The sequence below is a fragment of the Panulirus ornatus genome, chromosome 42 (genome assembly GCF_036320965.1).
Source record: "Panulirus ornatus isolate Po-2019 chromosome 42, ASM3632096v1, whole genome shotgun sequence".
Lineage (NCBI taxonomy): Eukaryota > Metazoa > Arthropoda > Malacostraca > Decapoda > Palinuridae > Panulirus > Panulirus ornatus.
In genome coordinates this window covers 3,492,775-3,520,102 of record NC_092265.1, presented here as the reverse complement: position 1 = coordinate 3,520,102, position 27,328 = coordinate 3,492,775, and the positions used below count along the sequence as shown (strand labels likewise).

Genomic DNA, 27,328 nt, shown 5'->3' with positions numbered 1-27,328 from the left:
AAATGTGATCTGTGCGTCGGAGGTGAAAAGAGAAAGGAAAACGGGAAGACCAAGGAGGAGCTAGAAGGATGAAGAAAATGAAGCTGTGGGATATCGGATCATGAACACTGATGAGGGAAGAAGACATGAATTAGATAGAATGTGTCGAATTTGATGTGGTATTTAGGGTGAGCGGAGCGACGTGCTGCCAGTAGGCTGAACCAGGGTATAGAATCCAGGATAAACCACAGAATAGTGTATGAAACTTGGATGTGAATGTTAGGCTTTGGTGTGTCGATACAGTACAGCTAGAGAGAAGGTATATGCCAGTGAGGCCATTGTTCTTCGGTTCTTGACGCTACCTCGTGAAGTTGGGAAAGGCAGTTAGGTATGAAGAAAAATTTTTACTGTTTTTATTATTATCATTATTATTATTATTATTATTGTTGTTGTTGTTGTTGTTATGAATGAAATTGCCTTGATTCGAGACCTTAACATTCGTAAAGAACTTTTTAAAATCTCAATCACACGAAAATACCTGACTGTTTGATGTCTCCATTCCCAAACTTTAAAGACGGTTCTGAATTACTCTGCTCGGTATCCAGTTTTCTTTGATGAGTTGGACATGTCCCACATGTGACGCGGAACCTGAACCTGCATCATTTTGATATCAAACTCGCCAGACGACTTCTCGATTAACGAAGCCAATGCTTCATGCGAGGAGTTAAGACCAGGCTGCCTCAGTATGAACGAAACCGAGATGAATCAAACATTCTCGAAGCTAACGAAGCCAAGAACCTATGAGTTTCATGAGTCAAACCGGACTTCGAGATGAACGAAGCTACGGGTTCTCGGGATCATTGAAACAAACCGTCTTTAATGTTGTTAACAAGAATGAGTGGCCATAGGATGAGCCAAGCCAAGTAGCCGTAAAAAGATTAATTGAAATAAACGAACGTCATCAAAACAAACCTTTACGAGGTTTGTGATGTCGGATAGAGTGAGTGATGTCGGATAGACGTAGTGATGTCGGATAGACGCAGTGATGCCGGATAGACGTTAGCGGCGCTGAATAGACGCAGTGATAGCTGCAGTGACGTCGTATGGCTACAGTGATTCCGGACAGACACAGCTCTCGCTGCAACAGTGAGATGTTCTTATGCTGTGATCTGTCCAGTAGTACTATGATTAATTCACTAATACGATGATTAGTCCTCTAGCACTTTGATCAGTCCACTTAGTGCTGTAATTACCGGTAGTTCATTAGTATAATTACTCCATAGATCATTTTTTCCGCCCACAAACATTCTTGGTTTGTCCTTGAACGTTATAATTGGCTCACGCAGACACCTGCTCGGTATATTCGTTTCAGACTTGAAGACAACTTACTGGAAAATCCTTGTAGTAGCCTTGTGAGCAGGGGGCACAACCGGACGATATCTCAGGTCCAACCCATTTCGGAGTCCATCCCTGGAATTCAAGTAATCTAGAGGGAGTACCTCCAGATGTGGAGAGTCTTCGGCGTCCATTCAGTGTGGTATCGAATATAACCGCTTACGAATATTTGGAAAATGCAAAAAAGAAAAAAAGAAATAGTCTGATATAAAGTCTAGTATATCCTTGTAGCAATCTGAGGCGCGTGGGATTTAAATGATCGAGGAATTCAGAAAGACCCGAGAGGCCATTTTCCTGGAGGCGAAGAGTTGTGGTGTGGGATTGCTGTGGGTCCCTCCACCCAAGCCTTCTAGGGGTTCAGGGGCACCGCGCCACTCACGCCCGGGGGCGCGGTGTTATTGCTGTTGCTGTCTTTGTGTGGAGGGTTAGGGGGCCCGGTAGGACTGTGTGTGTGTGTGTGTCCTTTTTTTTTTCCCGTCTGTCTGTTCGTCTCTTTCTGTTTGTCTGCCTGTCCTTATGGCTTTATATGGAGGGATGTGGTGTGTGGTAGCAAAGTGAGTTGGTGGTGGGTGTGGTCACCACACACTCTGTACCCACGGAGTCAAACGTGTTATGATGTCACCCGCCTGGAAACCCAACACTAAAACAACACTCGTCCAATAAAGCTTTACTTTTTTTCCCCCGCAAGTTCAGAACGGTTTATATGAAAATGGTTTGTCACGGATGGGTTATATAAAACAATAGTAGGCCCAGGTTCTTTATATAAAGCGGAAGATCGAGGGTGGTTTATATGAAACAGAAGATCGAGAGAAAAGTACTATCGAGAGACGTAGAGTTCAGTCCTACCCTTTGGATCAGAAATAAAAGGTTGGGTTTGAGTCGCCCGGGGCCACAGAAATTTGTTTCCATTAATGCGAGTCATAAGCCAGTGTACGACTGCCGCTGCTGCTGCTGCTGCAGGTCTCGTGGTCGAGGCATCCGAGTGGAAAGGGAGCAGGCCGACCCTCAGGCCAGGAGAGGCCCACTGGTGTATACCCCTCACGCTGCAGGGCCCAGGCCCTAGGGGCGTGACCAGGCCCTCTTGGTGCACACCCTACTGGAAGTAATGTGATGAAAACGGCGTGATCCTGTCTCTCTCTCTCTCTCTCTCTCTCTCTCTCTCTCTCTCTCTCTCTCTCTCTCTCTCTCTCTCTCTCTCTCTCTGCCTCCTCACATCTCACCATCATCCCCACCACACCAACACAGTCCTCCATAACCGACAGTGCTCGTGTAGAACGTCTCTCAGCACTAGTACCAGCGGGGTAGGAAAAGACACAGATAAAGTCCCATATCTCAGTTGTCCAGGACACCAGACCTCCGCTCCATAAGGCTAACACGCAGAGGCGTTACTGTGTCATGCAATCGTGATGTAATGATACCAGGTATTGCTAAAAATAACACAAATAATCGACGAATCTTTACCGAAAAACCCAACGGCAGTTCTTCACTGTCGACGCAGTTCATCAAATACAACACAAAGGTTGGTACTGCACTGGGCAGGAAATTGGAAAAGATAATAAAACGAAGGTATTAAGGGTCCGTTTATCCTGCCGAAGCCGATTGAAAATCCATATTGGAATATTGTCTTGGGGGGAATCATCCCGAATACCGAGGCTGCCCACGTCAACTGGTGTTCCTACTCCGTCGATACTCAGTCCTGTGTTAACCTCTCAGAACCAAAATCGATGAATAATATTAAAATGCAGACTCTTCCCATTCGTTATATTTAATGTACGTAATCATTTCTTTAATTTCCCCATCATACGTCATGAAATTACATTAAATTAAAGCTGTCATGATGAGAGAAAAGTATATCTAGCTTGCGTGTTGGATTCGTTGGCAGTATTTCATCGATGTATCGCAAAGGATTCCTTCCACTCGACTGGTAACTCAGACTTGACTCGTAGGGAATGAATGATTCACGGATGAACATCTGAACCAAGACCTGTGGTTTGCTTCGTGTCTGTGCGGGTCAGCTTGTGGTGGTGGATCATTGTCAGTGTTGGCCTCTTGTGTCGTGAACAATTCTCGTTGGCGTGAATCCCTTCATATGTCGCTTTGGGTTAAATGGGAAGACTATCATAACACTCCAGAGTTTGACGTCATTTGGATTATAGACTTTTAAGTTCGTACTCTAATTTCTGGAATGCTTCACGTAAAATCAAAGAAGTTAGATGCTGTCTAAGGCAAAGCCGTTCTTTATAGTCAGCTCAGAATTTCGTTCAAAACATCAGAAAGAAAAAGTTAGAGTCTGGAAAAAATATTGATAATCCAGTCAGTGCGCCTGGAGGCAGCTCTCTCTGCTCTCTCTGGAAGCTGGAAGCGTCACGGACTCGGCCAAGCACATTTTTCTTGCAGTTTTGAATGACACACGTCGGAACTTTTGTTTCCAGGACGACAGGAGTCACTCTCCATCCTTTCTAAAAGCTTTTAAGGTATGTTTGTAGCACCTGTGCTGCAGGAATCTTGTCTACGATATTATATATTGTAGCTGAGAGACAGATTTGTTCGATCAGTGGGGTCGTATTGTAGAAGCTTAGTATCTTATACTTTAGCTCCTACGTGCAGGAGCACTTTTGACCTTTGGAACGTTCAGACTATGTTATATATCATCAAGCAAAACTTTTCTACGATCGGGAGATATGTGGTAGTGGAACAAGTAGCCAATCGCAGCTCAAGTTGAAGGTCAGAGGGGATTCAGCCAACTCAGGGACGTCAGGACACAAAGTTTATTGCGTTATCTAGATCGAACTTGTGTCATCAGACTTCATTACTCTCAGACAAGTTACAAAATGAAACTGCAGAGTTGAAGGATGTTGAAGCCCACTTTTCTCCTCATTCATAAAACTCTAGTGGTCATTTACGAACTCTTGTAAACCTGAGGCTTCACGCAATCCTTTTTACTCTTCTTGGTTTTTTTTTTTTTTCTTCCAAATTTTTATTGTCTTTTTTGTTGTGTCAACTATTTTCACACGTAGACGTATTTTCTCCCTGAGACCTGCAGTTTCTTCTTCGTTATCAGTACCTTATCAGTAATAGTCTTTAGAACCCTTCCCCGCTCCCCTCTCCTCCCTAGGGGATCGAACACCGGTCAAAGGCATCCTACCCATCCTGGGCGCCTGTCCTTTGGAACCAACGACAACTCTGCTGGATCCTGTCCCATCGAGGATAACTTCCCTCCTTCCAGGGGCTACAGGATCTTGTTCTGTCGAGAACACACCCTTGTTGCTAGGTGGTGTCCCATTAAAGACACGGCCTCGCTGCTGGGTGATGTTCCATGGAAGACGCGTCCTCGTTGCTAGGTGGCCATCCGTCAAGACCACAACACCGTCCCTGTTGGATAATGGTCCTCTTCCTCGAAGGCGATATTTCCACGAGGATAACCCTCCCTCCTCCCCTCCTCCTCCACCCTGCCTTATGCCGTTGTGTCGAGGACGCCCATTATCCCTAGTTCCATTGTTTTATGTCCACACCTCCCAGTAAGGGGCCATTTCGTCGAGTATACCTCGTCCATTTGCTGTTCCGTCCAGAAAGCTTCCTCTCTGGCGTGGAGAGGGCGTTCTGTCGAGGACCATTCTCCCTTAACGTAACCCCGATATCGGTGCCTTTCCATCGAGGATACGACCATCCCGTTGAGTGACGCTTGGAGGAGTGCGACACCGCTTCTTTGTCTGGGCTGAGGAGGTGACGACCTAGATCATGCGGACGGGTCAGTTATGATGGTAGACTTTGGCCTTTCAGGAAGTGGCGTTCAGGGCACCACTCATACAGTCAGGTCCCACATCCTTGTTGCTGCTTCTTCATTGGTATTACTAAGTCGTCTGTTCCTCCTCTCTTTTCCTCTGTTTCTCCCTCTCCTTCCCACTTCTTCATCTCCTCCTCCTCCTCCTCCTCTTCCCCTCCTTCCTCTTCTGTTTCTCTTCCTCCTCCTCTCTTAGTGATTTTTATTTGTCTTCTTCTTTTATATTGTTGTTATTGTTCACATTCTCAACTACTGTTCCCTCTTCTACCACTGCTACTACTACTGTTGACTTTCATCGTATCTCTGTATCTCTTCCTTCGTTACCATGACAACCTTTTAGTGGGAATCACAATAGTAAACTTCGTTATACTAATTCATGGTATTGGATTGATGGTAGGAGTGGTCGTGCCTGCGGTTAGTCGAACTCACGGTCGTCTGCCACTAGCACCTCCATAGTCTATCAGACGGTAGATTGTATCAGCTCCAGAAAATTTTTATCCTCTGGGAAATAGAATTTGTTCACAAATGGTTTACTAAACTCAGGTTTACCACACTCGTCCATATTTCCAACCTTCGTTCACCCTCATTCTTTACCCTCATATTGGGTGGTGTTGGGAGGGCGTCTCCCATTGGCACACTTTCTTTGGGACAAACTTTCTGTGGAAGTTTGTGTTCGTGGCCTGAGCCGCCGTGGCGTGGGTGGTGGAAGTCACACCCCAGGGGCGGCCGCTCCCCCTCTGGCGTTGTTTTAGGGGCGGAAAGACCTCAGAATATGGTGAGTCTCCCATACCGCACGGCTGTGGTAAATGTTTTGCCGACTCTCTCTCTCTCTCTCTCTCTCTCTCTCTCTCTCTCTCTCTCTCTCTCTCTCTCTCTCTCTCTCTCTCTCTCTCTCTCTCTCAGTGAGAGAAAAAGAGAGAGGAGTCATGGACCAAAAGGGAAGAAGCCAACACACATATCACTTTCCGCAAATTTTCCAGTCGTGTTATAAGTTGATTTTCGTAGATTTTATTAACACAATAAGTCTTACTTGAATTACTTTAAAGAACTTGAGTTTTTCCAAGGTCAGACTGTAATGTGATTATATGATATCCCAGCTCTGAATTTTGTGGTCTTTAACGACATGAGGAAAGTTAAGCGATACCTACGATAGATTAGTTGAATATGAATGGCCTCGTACAGCCGAGGTTACTCTGTACTTTAGCTAAGGTACGAGCAGGCAAAACATGTGTTAGAAACTGTTACGAAATCATACCGAGACGTGAAATATTCGAAAGGTCAGGTGTTGATATTGTATGAGTCTGGCTCTTGGTGAGGTTAGGGTATTGATGATCGGAGGCCCCCACTTGCCGACGTGAGAAACTCTATCGTAACCAAGATACAACTAAAGGGATCAGGTGGATCCCTTTATAGAGTTCGACACGTTATCCAGGACCTTACTGACGAACTGAGGTCGCTGTCCACTGACGTGTTGAGGTTTTACCCCACCGACAGTCGTAGGTCCCTATCCATTGACAGTTCAAGGTCCCTATCCTGTGACATCCCTATGTACTGACATCCGAAATTCGTATTCTACTGACGGGAAAAGGTCCCCCTATCTACTGACATATGGAGGTCTTTATTCTAGTGATAAGCAATGGTCCCTATCTACTGCCACACATACGTCCTCGCCCACAGACACATAAAAAGGTCCCAGTTCATTTTCACAGAAAAGCCCCTTATGATATGCAGTGGTCCCACTCTAGCGACATACAAAAGGTCCCTCTCCAGTTCTATCCAGTGGTGTAAGGGTCGTTCAGAAGCCAACAGGAGGGAAAAGACAAGTGAACCTTCAGTCTTCATTTTCTGTTTGAGGTGGACGTGGGAGGATGAGGGACGGAGGTTGTTTCATCAGTGAGAAATATTCATGTCATTTACACAGGATATAAGTACGTGTGTGCATTACTTATAAACGAAGTACAAGTGTGTTGTAGCGCATATAAGCACATGTATACATTACTTATAAACGAAGTACAAGTATTTTGAAGCACACCTGTTTCCTAAAGTTAAGAGAGGAAGAGAATACATGTTTACTTTTCTTAAGGAGTAAAAACGTCTTTGTATAACGTCAAGACGAAGTGCTGTCGTCTACCTTATGCATAGGTATTTCTGTTCACCTGGTGTAGAGATGACATGCATGTGTATACGCAAAGTACAGTTGTTTGCATGGCGCATAACTCAGGTACACATAGAATCAAGCTTGTACAAACTGACACATTACGTGAGGAATCTTTCATAAAGCGAGATGGTACGAACCCTTAAACGAGTCGGCATGACCCTTGAACAATACGGTTAAGGCCTTTAAGGGTCAGGGGTCAAAGGCCAGGCCATCAATACCTTAAGTCACATCACCATGCTTAAGGGCCGTACCGTCGTGCTCAAGGGTCGTACCATCGTGCTCAGGGACTTATTGAAGTATCTTAACTCCCACAGCTTCATTACTTATGGCCCACATGCTGTTAAATCCATGATAACGACTCTGAAGGTAATGACTTGCTCAGGGAATATATTTACTCATGATTATTAAACCTCAGGTGAAAATGATTCGCCCAGAGATACTCTCGTCTGTTGAAGCTGGTTCATTTCTACATCAATGCAGGTATCACTGATTCATTCACGCAAGCTGGTGACACATTCATTCATAACCCCATGATAACAGCTTCATTCTGAAGCATCAGTTAAAGTGATCGTAATTCATTCATGAATATTAATGTGTCTGGCATTGATTCATCCTTCCATCGACTCGACACTGATTCATTCATCCAGACTAGGGACACTGGTTCATTCATATACCCTTATGACACTTTCATTCCTAGATATCAGTTCAGACGACGATGGTTCATTCACATAGGTGAACTTTAAATCCTATATATCAGCTCAGATGACATCCATAAGCTTCTGATGACTGGTTCATTCTCATTTATCATTAAGGTGTTGGTGATCCATTCATAGGTATTAATGTTTGTGTTCTGTCTGCCCTCACAGCACGCTGCGGGCCCCCAGCCAGCCCAGCGCGGGGAGAGAAGGCCCTCAGCCCCCGTCCTCCACTCCGGCACCAAGTTCAGACACGGACTCCTTCAGCTGATGATCCACACCATCGACCCGCTGCACGATGGTGAGTCCAGGCTCACTGCCCTTGGTGCTGCTGCTCCTGCTGCTGCTGTTGCTGCTCCTCCTGCTGCTACTGCTCCTGCTGACGGCGGCGGCGGCGGTGGAGGTGATAGTGAGGCCTGTTCGTCGCTAGGCTGGGAGTGGAGAGGAGAGTCGGGAGAGTCATGAGAGTCAGTGGGTGGGAGAGGGTGCTTTTTTTTATTTTTCCAAGGGCAGTCAGTCCACAACAAGGAGCTAAATTTTTTAGTGGGCCATAAGTCTAGGGGTAGGAGGTTCGATCTGAGGGGAGACTTTTCAATCTGTGGGAGGACTTTCTTCACTCCTGCCTGCATGGTGAGGTGCCTTTATGTGTAAGGTGGTGCTCTCCGCGTTTGGCGAGGCTCGTCAATCTCTCGAGTGTGAATTTCAATCTTGCTGAGGGTGCTCTCGGTAGAAGTAAAGTGCCTTCAATTCCAGGAAGATGTTGTCCTTCTTTCAAGACATGGTCTTTTTTTTTTATCTCAGTAAGTTAGAGTCTTTTGTACAGAGCACATCAGCACCTTCCTACTGTAGAACACATCGTCGGCACTCGCCTGTTATAGAAATAAGGCACATTTTCAGGATTCTTTTTTTTTTCTCTCTGATTTTTTCAAATTTCATTCAGCCAGACGTTTTTCTCGTATGTTTGTACTTGGTAAGTGTTTACATCCCACATTGGTTTTACGTCTTGAATCTTTTTTTTAGCTCATTTTTTATACAACAGCTGACATTCCCTCTAACCCTCCCAGTCGTGGCTGCGTGATGCTGTTGTCTGGCAAACCAAGTGTTTTCCGGTACTTTGTACCATATTATACAGGCAGGGTTCCCCTGGTGACGGGGTTTTCAAGTTATTCCTTTGGCCTCGAGTGTGTCGGGAAGGAGAGGTACTGGTCGGCCTTTAAATCGCTAGTAACACTGAGAAACACAGTATAGATACGTGACGACAAACAGACAAACACAGAATTAAACGCAGGCTGGCGTGTGTGCAGTAGTACAAACGCAGACATAAACAGAATCACCTGGAGAAAGAAGTGGTTGACAAGATATAAACAAACTCACACATTTTAGATATACAGAGAGGGGTAAACAAACGTAAGATAACTCAGGAATAGTTGACAGTAAACATATATAGAAATATGAACACAGCTACTAATGGACCTTAGCACGTATGTGATATAAACATCGACATAAATGCAGATACACACAGAACATCAGAGATACAAACAGTTATAAAGTTATACATAAATACACAGACATGGACCCTGTAACAGAAGCAAAGACCAAGACATGACAATACAAAGACATGAATACAGACGCGTCATCGCAGAAGGACATGACTATAAGTAAACTTTGGGATTATCACAAATACACGAATAAACACATGAACAGAAAGACAGGATATCTTATACTGTGAGCAAACCAGCATACAAACCATAAACAAGACGAGCCAAGCCAATTTTGCTCAACTTTCCTTTGCATAAAACAAAGTACTCAAACTTTTCAAACTCAAACTACTTTAAAAACCTGCTCGAGTTGCTAGACGCTGTCTGTCCATTCCCAGCGCCTTTCTTTCCCTCTTGCACCGCTCGCCTTCTTCTTCTTCTGTTCTCCAAATACTTACATTCACATTAACACAGCCATGTTGTCCAGGCTTTTCACATAACTCCATAACATCTAGCGTATGGCAGATTTAACTCAGTCCGACAGAATCCCTGAATTTTAGTCCTACGGGTACGATACCTTCTCACAGTACAGCAGTTTAAATCCCTAGGTACGATAACTCACGTTATGATCTTCCCTTAGATGGCAACTTTGGTCCTTTGAGTCTGAAAACTCACCCTCTTGGTCATAACGCTGACCCTTAGGTATATTAACACAGCACGAATGGCATGTTGAGGTAATCCATGTCGTGCTTCGCCACTTCACTACCATCAGGAAGGCTCATGTTTACGACGAGTTAAGTTACAAAAGACTGGTCTGGCTGACAACGGTCACGGCAACGCGGAACATAATCGTATGTCCGCGAGATATATTTGTTTTGAATCTCTTGGGTATAAATGAGGTCACTCCAGACCACACCCCCTCGAGGAAAGAGGAGACTAGGAAGTGAGAGGCAAGAGGACAGGGAAAGGGAAGCAGTAAGTTGAGGAGGGGCAGAGTTGAAGCTTGAGGAGATAGGAGAGGAGGTAACAGTAGGCATCTTTGGAAAGTTGGGGAAGAACTGTAGTTCAGAAGTAGGTGAAGAGTGTTGGTGTTTAAAGGATGAGTACATTGATCTGATGGACTAGGGCTACGGTGAGGGGTTCCAGTGTTCCATACAGGTTAAGGAATCTGGGCTGTCCCTTTGGAACCCCCAAGAAATCCATTGGAGACGTGGCGTAATCGCCTTTCGCATGGCCCAATGACTGTATCCACCCTGGCCGATGAGCTACCTGCATGCTGCAGTCCTGGGAGCCACGCCCATGGCTGACGCGCTTGTCCGGCACGAGGAAGCGATCCCCGGACATAGCTACAGAAGGCGAGGCTGCTGCGCGCTCTGCCACCCAGACGGGTGGGCCCTACCTAGTATTGCCACACAGCGAACATAAAATTGCCTCTGCTTCATTTATTTAAGTATTCATATTTATGCACGATTTAGGCCTTATTCCTTATCGCTTCTCTTATGCATTTCTGCGAAATGAATATATAACTTTACATCATGAATGCTGCTGCACGAGTATAAGCGAAGAAATGTCTCCAGAACAAAGGAAGAACAGTGTCTGCATGCGTGGTCAGTATGATGTATACATAGCTAACCTGTCTGTACTCAGTGTTCATCGTTACTCAGACAATCACTAAGATGGTAGTGTTGGGATTGATATTTGTATCTCATTTTTTATGTCAGAGAGTGTACCGAGTTCTCACGGCATTTTCTCATCAACGAAATTAGTCTTCATAGAACTTAGGTTTTATACGATTGTTTGCCTCGAGGAACCTCCATTGTCCCAGTGAGGATGTGGCAGTTTATCAAAACATGTAGAAGCGGTGGGCAAAATGCGTCAATCGTTAATTCATAAGATATACAAGAACAGCTCTTGAGCACGACGGTACGACATTTGGGTGTGAGGACTTGTTTGATCTGTGCTTTAAAGGGTAAGTCAAGGAGAGGCCTTCATGCTCAAGGGCCAATACCATTGCACTAAAGGGTCGGGATGAAAAGGTTGGACATATAACTTGCACATTACTCAGAAAACGTATCATCAGGGAAGTTAGTGAAGCTATTTGTAGTTAACGTCACATCACGAAACAGTCTACGAAACAGATTTCTAGAATTAAAGGCAATGGTAGTGAAAAATAAAGTTATGATTAGATTCCCTGAAATTGGGTTGGATATTAAGAAATATTTATTTTGCAAACAAAGCAGGCATCGGTGTCTTGCTGTTCGTTAATCTTAATCCCTTACTGAAAAATGCATTATCTGTTAAAAAAGATAATGACCCCTCCTTAGTAGAGATTAAAGACTTCAGAAAATTACACATCAAAGGTATACTTTATCACCAGTCAGCAGAAATTATTGATGACAATGATTCCATTACCTTTGAAGACACTTTAACATACCACTAGCGTAGTGGCGATACTACCTTTCCAGTAGCTTAGGACATGAATTCTTCATGGACTAGCTTGATGCTGCTGGAATACAATTCACTGAGAGACCTACTCGTGAGGTAAATGTATTAGACTTAGTTCTAGCCAGGTATCATGTTAGTCATGTCATGGTTGGAGAACGAGTCACTAGCAAGAGAAGTTCAAAGCAACAGCACAGTTATGTTCAGTGGTGTATTAAGGGGCGGAGTCGGGGCTAGAGCCTGGAAACGGGTCTGGAAATGAGAAAATCCAGTTTTCCTTAAATTATCCCAGGGACCAGAAGCCTCCGAGGTCTCTGAAAGTGAGAAGACTCGACTTTCCTTATATTATCCCAGCCCCCGAGAGCCAGGGGGCAGCCCTGAAAATGAGAACCTGTCTTTCTTTAAATTAATCCAGAGCTCGACGGTTTAGGTGTCCTGGAAACGTGGAGATCCGACTCTGCTTAAATTATCTTACTTTATGATTACGCTGAAACTATCAAAAATATAGAAATGTTTGAATATTGTACGGTTTTATTTAGATAGAATTATATTATATATACTATCCGTGGTTCAATTACATTTTGTCAAAGATCTGCCGAGGAGTGAAGGGATAGCAAGAACAGTTTAGACCTCAGGGCCTCCAAATCCTTAATGCATTTGATAATAGACTGGACAAGTAGGAGCCTCCACTCCACAACCGACGTTATTTGCACATCCGTAGCTAAAAGAGTACACAAGCATTTCTCCGTAATTGTCTCCCCGCTTTTCCAATCTGTTCACACGAAGCTATGTGAGTCTGATGACTCCTGTAATCAGAAGCCTCGAAAGTACTCAGGGGGACCTTCATTGTTTGCGTTCTTGTGTACACCTCGGTATTTAGTGGTGCAGCGGTTGTTGTTATGATGGCTACGTATTAAGGGGCCACCCCAGGGCCGAGCCCGTATAGGTTCGAATCCAGGACGCGACAGTTGGTCCACAGTCACCCCAGCTGTTCACCCTTTCCTAGAGGCTGGTCGATAGATTGGATACTTGACTTAGGCTTGGGTATATATTTATATATAGCGTGTATGAGATGATCGTGATTAAGGCCGTGCTGCCACAGCTAATAGAAGATAAAAATGAGCACTTTTAGTATTCGTCTGTAAGCGCGTGAAGCTTGACACGTTCCCTGTCGGCTAACGATTTTGCATATTGTATGTGTGTGGTAGAGGACTTACCAGGGGAGGGTTGTGATGGCATAGATCTGATTTCGAATTACATTTTGGCTGTCAGACTTGGCTCTTTACCGAAGATTGAAATAGATTAGCTTTGGTAAAATACCGCTTGACTGGAGCTATGGCGCAGTTACGGTGATCTTTCTAGACTTCCTTTTGGCCGGAGTGATGACCACGAACTCGTAAGTGTAGGGACATTATACTTCCTGTAGCCTAAACCTTGCGACGGGTTTGGTGGGCTCATCTCTAACCCATAAACCAAATAGGAGGCCAAGTAGTGGTGGCGACTGTTGATGGCTTTGGCCTGCAGGCTTGCCAAACTGATCGGTAACATCCTATAATACATATTCGGGGAGTTAACACATTTTCTGCATTGTTCCTGGTGATGTAACACGTACGATGACTCGCTCTCAAGTGTTGTCACGCATTTAGCATCGTTGGTTCTCACAAAAAGTATCTGGCACATCCACTGTGTCCTTCACTCCATTAAGGAACTAGATGACCGAAATGTAAGTGACTTCAGACGTTCTTAGTAATCCGTTTTCCTGTTCTTGATCCGCTGCTGGCTGAAGAAATGTTCGCTGGATATTTAGCGCGCCACCGATTTTGTTCGCTTTGACTAGTGAGGTTAGAAGGCTGGCGTATTCCAGTATGGAAATCACATCTTCAATGTGGTATCCCTAGAGTACAGTTTACAAGACTCCAGCTTACTGCCATCTTCGTAGAGTCGATGACTGTTGTTAGTCTTCGCTGATCGCTGTGTCTCCTGACATTATTCACTCCCACGTCTCTTCATCACCTTCTCCGATGCCATGAGAAAATTTGTGTCGTGTCGTGTCTTCTGTTCCTGTAACGTATTTCATTGAGACATATGTCGATTGAAGATCATATGAATAAAACAGTCGGCTGACAATGCCTAGCCATGAATTAGCAGTTTTTCAGCGCATAATAGAAATGTTGATGTGATCGATTGAAACTGTTCCATCATCATCTGGCACACGATTAAAACAGAGCTAACTCAACCTTATCTAAGACCAGTTTCGTGTGCATTATGATCATAGTGATCGAGTTGACATGAGTAAAAAAAAGATAAAAATGGCCCATAGCCATGTCCATCTCGGACGAAGTAAAAAAAGATACCCTCATGGTCAGCAGAGAATAATTAAGTACTTTACAACAAAGAGATCCAATCCTCTGTGAAAGCCATCCTTCACCGAGGAAGTGGTTATCGATTCAGGGATGTTCATATTGAGAGAAGGGACTGAACCCTGGACCTGGGTGTTCTCGGGGCAGCCAGCCGACCCTCGGGCGACCGTCACCCACACCTAAATATAACCGCAAGAGGAACCCTGTGTCTGAATTCCTTGACTTAGTCATTCCATCCTAGTTATCTTGTTTTCATTTAGAATTAATGTCAACTATCTATATATACTTTACATATTAAATTACATCAGTGAATGGACCGAAAAAGGATTGTATAAGGGGGTGCTTCATAAAACATAAATGTTTAGTTACGTTTGGTATAATTAATCTTAACCCAGTGTAAACATGTTGTTTTATTATAATATCTACTTTCTCTGTCGCTTCATACACGTGTGGAATGAAAATCGTGTTGTCCATGATAGACTCAAGATTCTTACGTTACTCCACCTCTGTTCTATATACGGTTAGTTGACGTAAGCTCGAGCTGTTGTCTGGCGATGAATTTCCAGGGGATTTCGAGTTAGATTCGTAATGTCTCTCTCTTCCGTAGGTACCAGCGGTTACTCACTTGTTTCTCACTCAGTGATTCATGATGGTTGACTTAGCTGAGGTTGAATGGCAGGTTTGTTTGTTTTTCGAGAGGGTGACAACCCTTGTCTTCGTTCGCAATACCCTCTGTCCAGGTCGCTATGACGTGATGACTCTGAACTGTGGTCGATGTTCACTGCCTATATCATCAGGTTGGACATTGCTAGTGCCTCAGCAGGACCTATTTCCCCTGCGGCCAGGACATGTGTTGTTGTCGAGGTCTTCGTCTCTCTCTCTTCCCCTCTCGTGTGGTGAGCTGAACAACGCGGACCACGGCACGTTTCCTCCTGTAATGACATCTTGCGCATCCCTACCATACCATAGAACAGAGTCCTGTCCCCTAGACCACGTATATCTTTAGTATACAAGACGTAGCATTGCTTTGGGTGTTGACACGTGCATTGTCCCCTTGAATCCTCACCTTCACTCCAGACACAATCTAGTCCAAGGCAGGACTGATATGATAATGTTGATTAACTCCCGTTACCTTCTACTAGTAGAGTAACTAGATTCCCTTAGCTTTGGCGAAGTAATGCTAGGTAGAATTGGCCAGCTTTTTGGTAGAAGTAATGCTGGTGAAAGTAGGTTAACTTTGTTTGACGTAGGTATGAGTAGAGTAGATTTGCGTCTGACGAACCGACACGACACCTCTGCGATGGCTCTCAGTAAGGTAAGGTAAAGCAGGGCTTCCTTCATGGCACCTTGGCTCACAAGCAGGAATATCATGTACCATTTTTGAGGGCGGCATCGTTCACAGGGGCTAAGATAATGGTTCACAGAGACCCAGCTGGAGGTATCTGGGCTTAGCTGGGACTGCATATGTTCATGAGACTGAACTGTTAGACCATGAAGCAAATCTCATGGCACAGAGTTAATGGTTCATGAATCCTGGCTCGCGGTTCATAGGATTTGACTGTTGCTTCACGGGTGTTGGTGTAAGTGGTTCATGAAGAAGCTTAGGCTGGTGTCATGTGACACCCCCCCCCCCCCCTCCCCTCCCTATCTAGTCCGACCTCAGTATATCGTCATGACACAAAGCTGGAGACTGGATCATGAATATCCCCAGTACTTTGGGTCTTCCCTTATGAATATCTTCGGTATGAATAAGCTGGAATCTTTGCAGTGAAATCCATTAACTTCTTGATTACTGTCTGTGAATATCGTCAGCGCTTAATATCCCCCCTCCCCCCTTTCCTGCCTTCTGAATATCGCCAGACCTTAGCGTTATCGCTAGCGCTTCTCTTCAAAAGCCGGGTCGCTGAATATCGCCTGCACTTAGCGTTAAAAGCCTGCCCTTTAAATACCGCCGCTCGACGTAAAAAAAAAATGCCCCCCTCCTCCTCCCTGTGAATTTCGCCAGCAGTTACCGTTAATAAAGCCGTTTAAAGATCGCCCTTACACGCAGTTAACCAACTCCACAAAATACAGCTATGATTCGGGACTGTCACATCTCGAACCATGCACGACTCACGGAACAGTGAGTCATACCCATGAGTCACGGCCGTGATGAATCACAAGATGGTGAATCCAGGAGGGTGAGTGTGCGGAGTAGTGTGAGTGAGTGAGTGAGTGAGTGAGTGGAGACTGGGGGGAGGAGGGGGGAAGGGGGGGTGCAGCAGATCAATGGGTGGCCCAGTTCTTCTCGCTCAATATGGTGGAGGCCGGCGCGCTATACTCTCCCGCCGCCCACACCGCCCACGGGCACACCCAGACGACCCTCCCCGCCCAGGCGGTCCGCCCACACGTAACATCTATTCCGTTAACACTGCGTTGTATGCAACCGGTAACCGAGGCATCCTTCCCTCCTGCCCCCCAACACAGCAGATGAACGGCTGGGGTTAGGGAAGATTAGGCTAGGGTTCAGATCGTGTCGGAGCGGAAGAAGGAGGTCAGGGAAGGTCAGGTCAGGTCAAGAAAGGGAAGGACATAAGAGGATAGGGTTGTTCGAGGACTGGCACATCAACCTCTAACCTTGCACCTTTGAACGCGATGGTACGACCCTTGAGCACGACGGTACAACCCTTGAGCAGCACGACAGCACGACCCGTAGGTACGATTACCTGGTCGTTTGACCTGAACCAAGGATCGTGTCGTCCTAGTCTCGTGGTTGATGTGAATTGATAGACAAAAGAATTACTTTTTAGTGACGGTACCTAACACGCCTTCCCCGCCACCCACCCCTTCCCCCTAAAATAGACCTTCCAGACACAAGGTCAGGTCGTCGACCTGCCCAGGCCCTGTATAAGACATGTACCGCGACATTCTCTTAGAGATAGGGCCAGATTACGAGTGACCCCTGAGCATAAAGGATGAAGTCAAAAGCAGATACGATCGAGGGTCAGTGACTTTTACTCAACTTTCTCTTTCATTCCCGATAAGAATTTTACTCCCTTAGTTTCTGCCTTTCCCTTCCGACTCCATTCTCCCTTTCCTCCCTTTTCTTCGTCCCTTCCTCTAGCTGCGTTACACCCCCCACATATCTCTCTCTCTCTCTCTCTCTCTCTCTCTCTCTCTCTCTCTCTCTCTCTCTCTCTCTCTCTCTCTCCACCGCCATTGTTGGCTCACCTGGATATGAGAAAAGTTTGCAGTAAACAAACAAAAGAGTGAATAACTAATAAAGTAAACTATTATCTGCGCGAGTGGGACGGGTCGCTCCCTCCCCTCCTAGCTGGGACGGGAAGAGACACGCCCTCCCCTCCTAGCTGGGACGGGAGGAGACACCCTTTTCCCTCCTGGCTGGGACGGGAGGGGACACGCCCTCCTTTCCACGATAGCATTTTGCTGTGATTCCCAGGACGGGATGGCTGTGTAGACGCTCGAAGATGAAAACTCTCTCTCTCTCTCTCTCTCTCTCTCTCTCTCTCTCTCTCTCTCTCTCTCTCTCTCTCCTGCCATACGTCACATCACTCTTCCATTTCTCTGTCCTATTTTCCTCAGCCCGAAGATGACCCCCTTCCTTTATTTTCCATCTCTCCTCCTGTGTATAGACTGGTCACCGTCACCACGGTAGAAATATCATTTGTTTATTTATTCTCGTAGTTATGGTGGACGACCTGCCCTAACTGTGGCTATCTCTGATGAACGGAGAACCTGAGAACCATATCTGTTCCATGTCTATGGTAGAAAGCTTAATGCATCCTCGTGAGAGAGGGCTTGATAGAAAGCTTACCCTCTTATGATGGTGGAGGTTCTTATTGCCGCAACCATTGACAGAAAGCTCAGTTCTCTAAGTCTTCACAGCCAACCTAGACAAAGATCTCCATTGCTGCCATATTCCCCACAGTTGATGGTGTTCTTCACCATTCTTGTGAGTCTCAAGCAATGGGTATCTTACCGAGCTTCTAAAGAAATGTACACTGACTGACCCAACATATATTTCTCTCTCCTACCAACCATTTTATGATGATACATTACCACCGTGGTTTCGTCTCAGATTCCTTTTGTTAAGGGCCAAAAATTTGATGAGGATCATTTATCAAAGCGATCGAAGACGATTCGTCCTGCCTCCCCCACCTCACTCGTGTCCTTTGGCCTCTCTGTAAACACCAAGTATTTCGGTCAAGAAAATTGAAGCTCTTAAACCTCCCATGGCGTCCGTGTTTAGTTGGTCCTCCAGAGGAAATGATCAGTTGATGTCTTGATTACCAGTTGGATTTCATCTTTTAGTCAGGTTTATATTCGCTGGCTACGTTGATGAACATCCCTGTTAAGTGTGTAGCATCAAGCTCCAACGTCACCGCTGAAGTCGATGTTGAGTTTAGCACAGACTTTACTAACGACCGAATATCGGATATGAATTACTAGTGTGTCTCCCCATTTGCAACGAACTTAAACAATTGTAAAACAATATTCATTTCTCATTCCCGCCACGTCGAGCAAATCTTGCGAGCAATATTGTCACATGGAAGTGTGTTGTAAACGTAAGGCATGTTGTAAAGTTAGCCAGCGAGGTAGGGTCACGCCTGGCAAGGATATTTTACTGCCTTAGCTTGGCTTATCAGAGGCTGGGGCCGCCATCGTCGCCTCTCATGAGTATGTTTTACTATCCCAACCCAGCAGTGATGGTGACGTCAGCGGAGCACCAGAACGGGATGACTCGATACCTAAGTTTATTCTGAAATTGGGATTCTCGGCAAAAGTTCTGGACGATAACGTAAGTTGACGAACCGTAGCTGAGTCCACCGATGGTCTGCCTTCTCTAAACGTATCCTCGGGCATGCAGATAGCGTGAGGGAAGGTAGTATGGGCACTGCCATAGCCGTTCTCATGAAACGAAGTCTAGAGATTTAGCGACAGGTGGTGTTCTCACCCCCCCTCGAGCACGAAGGATGCGACCATTGAGGACGATGATACGATCTTTGGGCATGATGGCGTGGCCTTTGACCAGATCCTGAGGGACTTGGTCGCAGGCCTGTCCATCAGAGCCAAGGGTCGTATCGTCGTGCTCAGGGGTCTTACATCATTCTCAAAGGGTCGTACCGTCATGCTCAAGGGTCGTATCGTCGTGTTCAAGGTATAAAAAGAGTCATCTATGGCCCACAACTTGACAAGCAATTTAGAAAACCTATCGCTTCGTAAGGTATAGATTGATCACTCTATACCCAGAAGATGTGTGTGTGTGTGTGTGTGTGTGTGTCAGAGGCCTTTCTTGGCTAACATTTACAAGCAAGACGGTTGAGTCTTCTTTATCATCTCTTTTTACACATCCCTTTTAAATCAAATGTGACTGTTGCACAGTTACGAAATTCTTCCATGTCAGCTCTCCCGAACTTTCACATAGCAAGGATAAAGCATTGGATTGATTTCAACTTTTGTATGTTTGTGCCATACGTATGGAAACTAATAGGTTGAAGAAAGGCCCCCAAAGCACCGTAAGATATTTAAGAAAGGCCCTCAAGACACCGTAAAATATCTAAGAAAGGCCCTCAAGACACCGTAAGATATTTCCCAATGTAAATTCATATATCCTCCTGTAGGTGGGTGGGTGTGTCGCTGGTCTGGGAGATTACGTGTAGGATGAACCTGTCAACTTGGCAGACATTTTCAGGAACCTGTCTTGAAAATACATTACGTCCTATAGTTTCTCCTGTGGGAGGAAGACCTCTAGGCTTCAGGTCATAGGATTTCCACATCCTTCCCCTGAAGTACTGCCACAGTCGTCCCTGTAATATGGATCTTCACGATCACATAAACTCAGATTTATATCACTAGGTTGGATCATGTTATATATCTACATCATCAACACAATTCAAGTTTTTATTATGTTAGAAAAAGGAAGGACAGACCAAACATCGTTGTATTTCAAAAATCGTCGTCATTCTTTTTTACTCGGATATCCTTTGGTCTGTTTAGTCAGATGATTAAATCAGATATCTTTTTTGGAAAAAAAAAAACGATATTCCCTCTATTTTTGCTTATATTGCAGATATCGTCCTATTAATCTTAGCCAACAGACATAAGTTAAACCTTCTCTGTCATAGCCTTCCCACTCGCAGATGCGGTCACTCAGATAAACATTGCCAGATCTGCTGCCTAATTTCACGTCTTGTGACTTGGAACAAAGGTTAGGAAATCTCTCCTACAGTGCGACCTTGTGTGAAACTTATTGCCCCATACACTGTGACCCCTTCCCGTTTCATCATGACCCCTTCCCATTACAGCGTGACCCCTTCCCGTTACATCGTGGCCCCTTCCAGTTACATCATGACCGCTTCGTTATACAAAGCCTTGATTCCGTACTTTTAAAAAGCTAGCGCATTATATTTCGAGATACAACTGATTTATATATGGCAGGTCGTAAGCTCTCCATCCCCAGCCACATACATACACACAAACTCTCTCTCTCTCTCTCTCTCTCTCTCTCTCTCTCTCTCTCTCTCTCTCTCTCTCTCTCTCTCTCTCTCTCTCTCTCAGCGTGGGACGAAGGACTGACCCACTTTTACTAGGCCTTGTGCCGTGTTTTGTGAGGTAGGCTTTGTTCTGTTTAGGTCCGTTCACAATGGCGCTTAAATCCTGGAGTCGATTTTCGATCCGTCAGCAGTTTAAATCGCCAGCAAAGGTCTGCTGTAAGAGGTTAATGATTATCAATGACGAAAATTCTTTTTTCCAATAATAAGAACATTATTAGCTGAATCGGGTACGTACTCTAAAGTCATTTATTTTCTATTTTCTTTCGTATTTTCGGCACCAGGATGAGGGAGTCTGTGGTGTCGGTGAGGGAGTGTTGGCGTACGAAAGGGAATATTGGTGGTGGTGAGGGAGTGTTGGTGTGGGCAGGGGAATGGTAGAGTTGCGGGAGTGTTGGTGTGACTGAAGCAGTGAGGGTGTGAGTGAGGGAGTGTTGATCTACATCACAATGTTTCGATCTTCTTTAGTTACGAATTTTCCACAGATTTTTGTTTTTTCTCAAGAACCAAAATATCGGGTTTTTAGGATTTTTCAGGCGAACAAGACATTCACCTCAGTATTATATAGATGGGGGTAAAAATGACTTCAATTCACGCTTATGTAAACATCAATATCTTCCATTTGATACTTTTTGTACACTTCAGTGGCAGATGTGCAGGTTGCGACTGTATCTTGTATTAACAATCGAGCTGTGCAGTCATTGAGTGGTCCCTCTTAGCACAGTCATCTGTTTAGTGACTGAGTAAGGACTTATCCCTCTTGATCCAGTCATGAGTCATGTAACTGACTGAGGATTAGTTGACCTTCATCCAGTCGAATGTTCGGTAACTGAATGAGTTGATGTCGCTCTATGTACAATCGACTGGTGGGTGAGTTCCTGTGAACACTTACCTCAAAAATGCTAATCCGCACTTCTCTTTGTTATTGCTCATGCTGTTGAAACTGTTAACGATCATGCTAAAGTTATTAGAATGGATTAGTTTCGATCTTGTTGTTTGTAAGAACTGATGACCTTGTGAAGTTGTAGAAAGTGTTTGGAGATCCGTCTTGATGTAGTTGCTGGCAGTTAGTGGTTCATTTTGGTAGGAGGTACTGATGATATTGCTGAAGTTGAGTAATATTTTTGGACACATTGACAGGCTTGTGGCCAGCCGTCTTTCCAGGGATGTTCAGTGTTTTTTTATGAATAAAGGTCACAGTTGGTTGTTGGAAATGCTAACGATGTAGTTAAAGATGAGGAACACTTCAGGGTTGTTTTTTGTCACTTGGGTCGACTGTGAACCTACTTAGGGAAGGTCCTTCTCCCTTTTGTATTCGTTGCATTCATTCCAGCATTTGGATAAAGCGTTGTAACGCTGTAGATTTACATTAAGTTTCACTGATATTCTACAAAGAATGTGTGTGTTATGCAGGTTCGAAGAGCGTCCATTAGGATTGAGTTCGTTGATACTTAGTGTTGATCTGGAAATCGTAACGTGTTACCCACGCTATAAGGTTAGCACAGACAGATATTAACCATAACTTCTTACTTGTTTCCGTATTTACAGTCATTAAACTTAAATTTCATCCTGCATATCATGTTCGACGTAGCTTTCCTGCGGCTCATCAAGTGTGATATTCTTAGAGTGAAAAACTACGAATAAGCGCCAACTCCTATTCAGATTTAAACGCAGGAAGAAATCAGTAAAATCCGCGGCAGAGATCGCCACACAAGTGCTCCTTGTCTGGAGAGTAAGATGGTGAGGCTGTGATTGGTCACGCGTACCACAGGGGCGGGACGTCGCGGGCGCTGGTTGGTTGGCGTTTACCCGTCATATAACATGGCGTGGTCAAGAGTCTATTGCTCTTGCATCAGAGTCTCACATTGCCGAATGGTTCTCATCGTTAATGGAAAATGTTTTTCAGCGCAGTCCTGACGCGGATGGTCGGGTCTCTGGGTTACTTTGACCCATCTTCTTGTCCCAGTAGCCATTGTATTGACCAAAAACATACACAGATTTGTAATAAGAAATTGATTTTACGTTTCTGACAGAAGAAACTGAATTCAAGTCTTTACCAAGAGCAATTGGACTTGCGAAGAAAACTGTTCTGAGACTGTAGAGAGAAAATAGCCATTAGGATATGATTTCAGTATCATATTTAGCTCAGATCATAAAAGATTCTTGGTATTACTGCTCTTATAGCACTTATGTTTTGTTCAATGTAAGCGATACAAAGCAGCTTAAAGTTACAGAGATGAGACTGGATTCCATATGGAGACATAATCATTAACCCAGATACTTGCAAATGAGAATCTAGTGTGCTCGACTGTCCTCAGACCACTCTGTATTACCTGCATAAGTTTACAGCATTTGTCTTTAAAACGAACGCATTTTTTCATCTTGTTTTTGTGTAGTTTATGGTCTAAAATCTGTTCTGACAGCGTCTTAGAATTTACAAATCCCATAAAGATCCTTGAAGATTAAATTCCACAAGACATGAGGCAGTACGCTCTGACGAACACATCCATTAAGAAGCAGTTTATGTTTTTTGAACATTCGAAACAAAAATTCGAATTTTCCACCCGGAAATATATATCCATGTAAAAGACTTTCCTCATAACCTACTCTAAATTCATTAGCTTTATAACTTAATGCTGTTATTCAATTGCTGGTATTTTACCATTTTATTCTGTTTTAAAAGCTTTTGTTTCTCCACATGATTTAATTTTCTAAATTGATATGCATAAGTCTCTACGCCAGCTGGGAATTGGTGGTCTGTGCCAGAACGCCGTTTGTTCAGACTTACCATTACTTATTCCTTATGTTAGACAAGTTTTGGTATTGAAATGATGAAGTCTTAAGGTGGTCGGTGATCTCTTTCACTGTGTAAATCTGTTCTGCTTTGTCTGGTGTGGTTCCTCTAACAACAGCAGGTTCACATTATTCTAAATCAAAGAATAGTTGTGGCATTGAATGTAGCATTCGTACATCCCTACGGTCGTTGTATGTGTTCATGGTGCTTGATGGCCTTGCAGTAGTTCATGGTTCTGTAAGTCCAACAACTTGCCTTCAGGGTGGCGAGTTTCCCTCGAACTTTTATGTTGTATTTTTGATGCGGTATTTGAGCATATTGCCACAGTAACCCCTCAGTCTTTTAACATATATTTAGTTCCATCGGTGTGGGTTTTTTTTAACGCTCTGGTAGTTGTTATTTTCACTCTTTTGCTATGGTTATAAATTGCTGTGCAAAAAATATAATTGTTACACTGTTGTACAGAGGTTATAGGTATTATTACTTTGTATTGATTGTATTTGTCTAGGGTGCTGGGTATAGAGCACCAAGACCCTATTCATTACTTGCATTTATAAAGATCTTCATCAACAAACTAACATAGGTACTGTAATATTAAGAGGTTACAGTGGTTTCATAATTAAACAAATGCTCTTATAGCTGTTAACTTATTTAATCTTTCTTTCCCATTCCATAGCTTTTGACTATTTACCTCACCTCTGGCTATCTTCGAGACATCTTGTTTTTTATACTTTGTCATGTCTTCTTCATTACTTGGTCGTGGATATCAAGTACTTGTTGATGGTGATTTATTTTTTCCTGTAAATGCTGGTCTTACCTTGATAGTCTTTGTTATTACCCAGACAATGGTTGCTCCCCAACTCCATAAGTGTTTACTTTGAGAGTGGCTGTATTAATTTCATTAGAGTTTCTTTAAACCTTGTGCAAATTGTTGCTGTGATTATCTCTGCCGTCTTGCTTTCAGTTGATTCTTTTTATCCATTTTTTTTTTTTAATTGGTGTTGGCGTTGCTCTCACGTTTGAACGTAGATGTCCATCTTTTTGGGGGATATTTGATGGATCCTGTTGTTTCATTGTTGTGTATTAGTTGTATGTGGGTTATTAGAGTTTGTTTTGAATGACAGAGATTCGTTTTTTTTTATATAATGACGGTTTTACCGTACATATAATTGTTTTTGTTTTGTTTTTGTGTCATGGTTATTGAACGTATCAGTAACTGTCTTGAACCGTGACAGCAGTCCTATGTTTCCATACGTGGGAATTTGTCTTGTATGTGATTGTTATTCGGACCATCAACTGGGTATTTGCACAATGGTCCCAGTCTTTTCGTGCAGAGCGGTTATGTCCCCGTCGTTCAAACCTTCCGTGACTGTTCCAAGTCTGGCTGTGGTCCGACCTCTTCATAATGTTGTGAGTTACACATAATGGTATTTGAAACCATCGATGGCTGTGTCTTGAGTATGACAATGGTCCTGTCTTTTCCTGCTCAATGATTGTTTATTTGATGTCATGATTGTCATACCCTGATATTCGCAGTGTGTTTTTTTTTCCTCTCTTAGTTGTTTGTTAACCAACCAGTGATGTGTTCAGTAAATTACGTTATTTTTTTCTTTCCTCACTGTAGAGATTGTCTTGTACCCTTATAATCGTTGTTCGTCTGCTCTCCTCTCACTCCCAGCGTGATTGCCCCTCTCCCTTACCTGTAAGTTACTGTCCCTCCCTTTCATTATCATGATCACCATCATCATTGTAATTTAATCCACATCATCACCTGAGTAATGATTAAAAACCTTTTTTTTTTTTTAATCCACGTTGTACACGTTAAACCTTGCCTGTTTCTGATCACATGCATCAATCCCACCCGTCCCTCAAGCTGATCATTTCAATTTTTGATAATGTTAGCTTATTTTTCCTCTCTCTCCTGTAACTCACTTTTCACAATGTCATTAAGGAGACCTTTTATTTTTTGCATACTGTAAAGTTAGCTTAGTCGAACACCCCCCTCACTTTTTTAGAAGTTAATCTCAGAACTCTACCCTCAAAACTGATAAGAGTTCTGCTTTCTCTACTTAGCTCAGACGATCTCTCTCTCTCTCTCTCTCTCTCTCTCTCTCTCTCTCTCTCTCTCTCTCTCTCTCTCTCTCTCTCTCTCTCTGTACTCACTCCTTCACCCTTGAAACTTCAGTCTGACCTCACTACTCTACCCTCAAAAACTGAGTCGAGTTTTTCCAACCCTCTTTTCAGAACTAAGCTTGAGACTTGACCTAGCCCCTCAACCTCTTGACCAGTCTGACCTCCACTACCAGGTCACCACTGAGTCACGACCTGTGAGACGGGGGCCGTACTGTTAAAAGTTTTCCCATTTGTATATATATATATATATATATATATATATATATATATATATATATATATATATATATATATATATACTGCTTTTAGTACCATTGATCGGCATGTATGGAGTATCGAACCTCACGACCAGCGGGAACTCTGACAGTGCTGCCCCTGGCTCTCACTCCAGTGCCTATTCTCCCATTAAATGCCATGTCGGAAGCTGATCTTACGTTTCTCAATGTTTCAGGGCTCGAAGAGGAACCTGGTAAAGTTGTATTTCGCATGACCAGTGCATATTTTAGTTGTTAGAGCATACATGTTAATTTTTCTTTTTTTTTGGCATATGGTGGCATATTTTGGCACTTTTTTTGCATGGCTTTCCCGTTCTTAGCAAGAGAGAAAAAAAAGTAATCTCGTCGGATTCACATAACTGGAGCCCAACTGTTTATAATGGGAGGCTGATGTATTTTTTTTTTTTTTGTCTCATTACTTTTCAGTTTTTATGAAAAGAAAATATAGATATATATTTTTTTTTTGGCCAGTGACAGTGAAATTTTTCCCGTCGGTTTTTGACGGTGATTTTTTGGTAGTTATAGTATGTGTGTGTGTATGTGTGTGTGTGTGTGTATGTGTGTGTGTGTGTGTGTGTGTGTGTGTGTGTGTGTGTTGTGTTGTGTTGTCCTGATGGCCAGATGAGCTTCTTTATGTTTGCTCAGTACTTCTGATGGAAGTTTTAATATCTTGTGGGAGACTTAAAATCATATCTCCTAAACTCCTTTTTATTGAGAAAATTTACAACAATGAACAGGTAAGACTGTATTGAAATATTTCTGGCTTGGACAACTGTATTGCCATTTTTCAGAACTGCAAAACTGTATTGCCATTTTTCAGAACTGCAAAACTGTATTGCGGAAAGATATCTTTTTCTGGTCCTTTTTAACGTCTAGAGCACCTTATCTCTGCCCTGACGACTTCCTCCCCTGCAGTAGGGGAGAGAAAAATGAGATCTCCCTCAGGCAGTCTCTTCTTATGTTCCTATATGTGTCATTTCGAAAAGTAGGTTCTTCATAAGGGTCACCAACGGCTCACCATTTACTGCCACTTTGTAGAGAGCGTGGAACCTAGAATACCTGCAACTCCTGCAGAAGGCCATGAAGGAGAAATTAGCGCTCAGGTTCATTTATGAACTTAGCGCTGAGGACAGATTCCCCCTTTCCTTGATGTTCACATCACTGGTAAAGACGGCACCTTTTCCGCTTCAGTTTCAAGGAAGTTTACCTATGACGGCCGGTGCCTCCTCAATGCGATCCTTTATGAACTTCTGAGACTTGGACTGTTTCCTGCAAAGAACTTCAGTA

General features: G+C 43.8%; 1 protein-coding gene across 7 annotated transcripts in view; it reads left to right on the top strand.

Moving 5' to 3' along the window:
• Positions 1 to 27,328, top strand: part of LOC139761827 (sodium/potassium/calcium exchanger Nckx30C-like) — a 367,624-nt gene that overhangs the window by 297,594 nt on the left and 42,702 nt on the right. For 5 of the 7 annotated variants that reach the window (XM_071686345.1, XM_071686348.1, XM_071686344.1 and 2 more), the window contains 2 exons: positions 8,180 to 8,411; positions 26,218 to 26,235. In XM_071686345.1, coding sequence (XP_071542446.1) covers positions 8,180 to 8,411; positions 26,218 to 26,235 — 250 coding nt within the window. The remainder of the gene's footprint in view (positions 1 to 8,179; positions 8,412 to 26,217; positions 26,236 to 27,328) is intronic. The other 2 variants (XM_071686349.1, XM_071686350.1) reach the window with 2 other exon arrangements.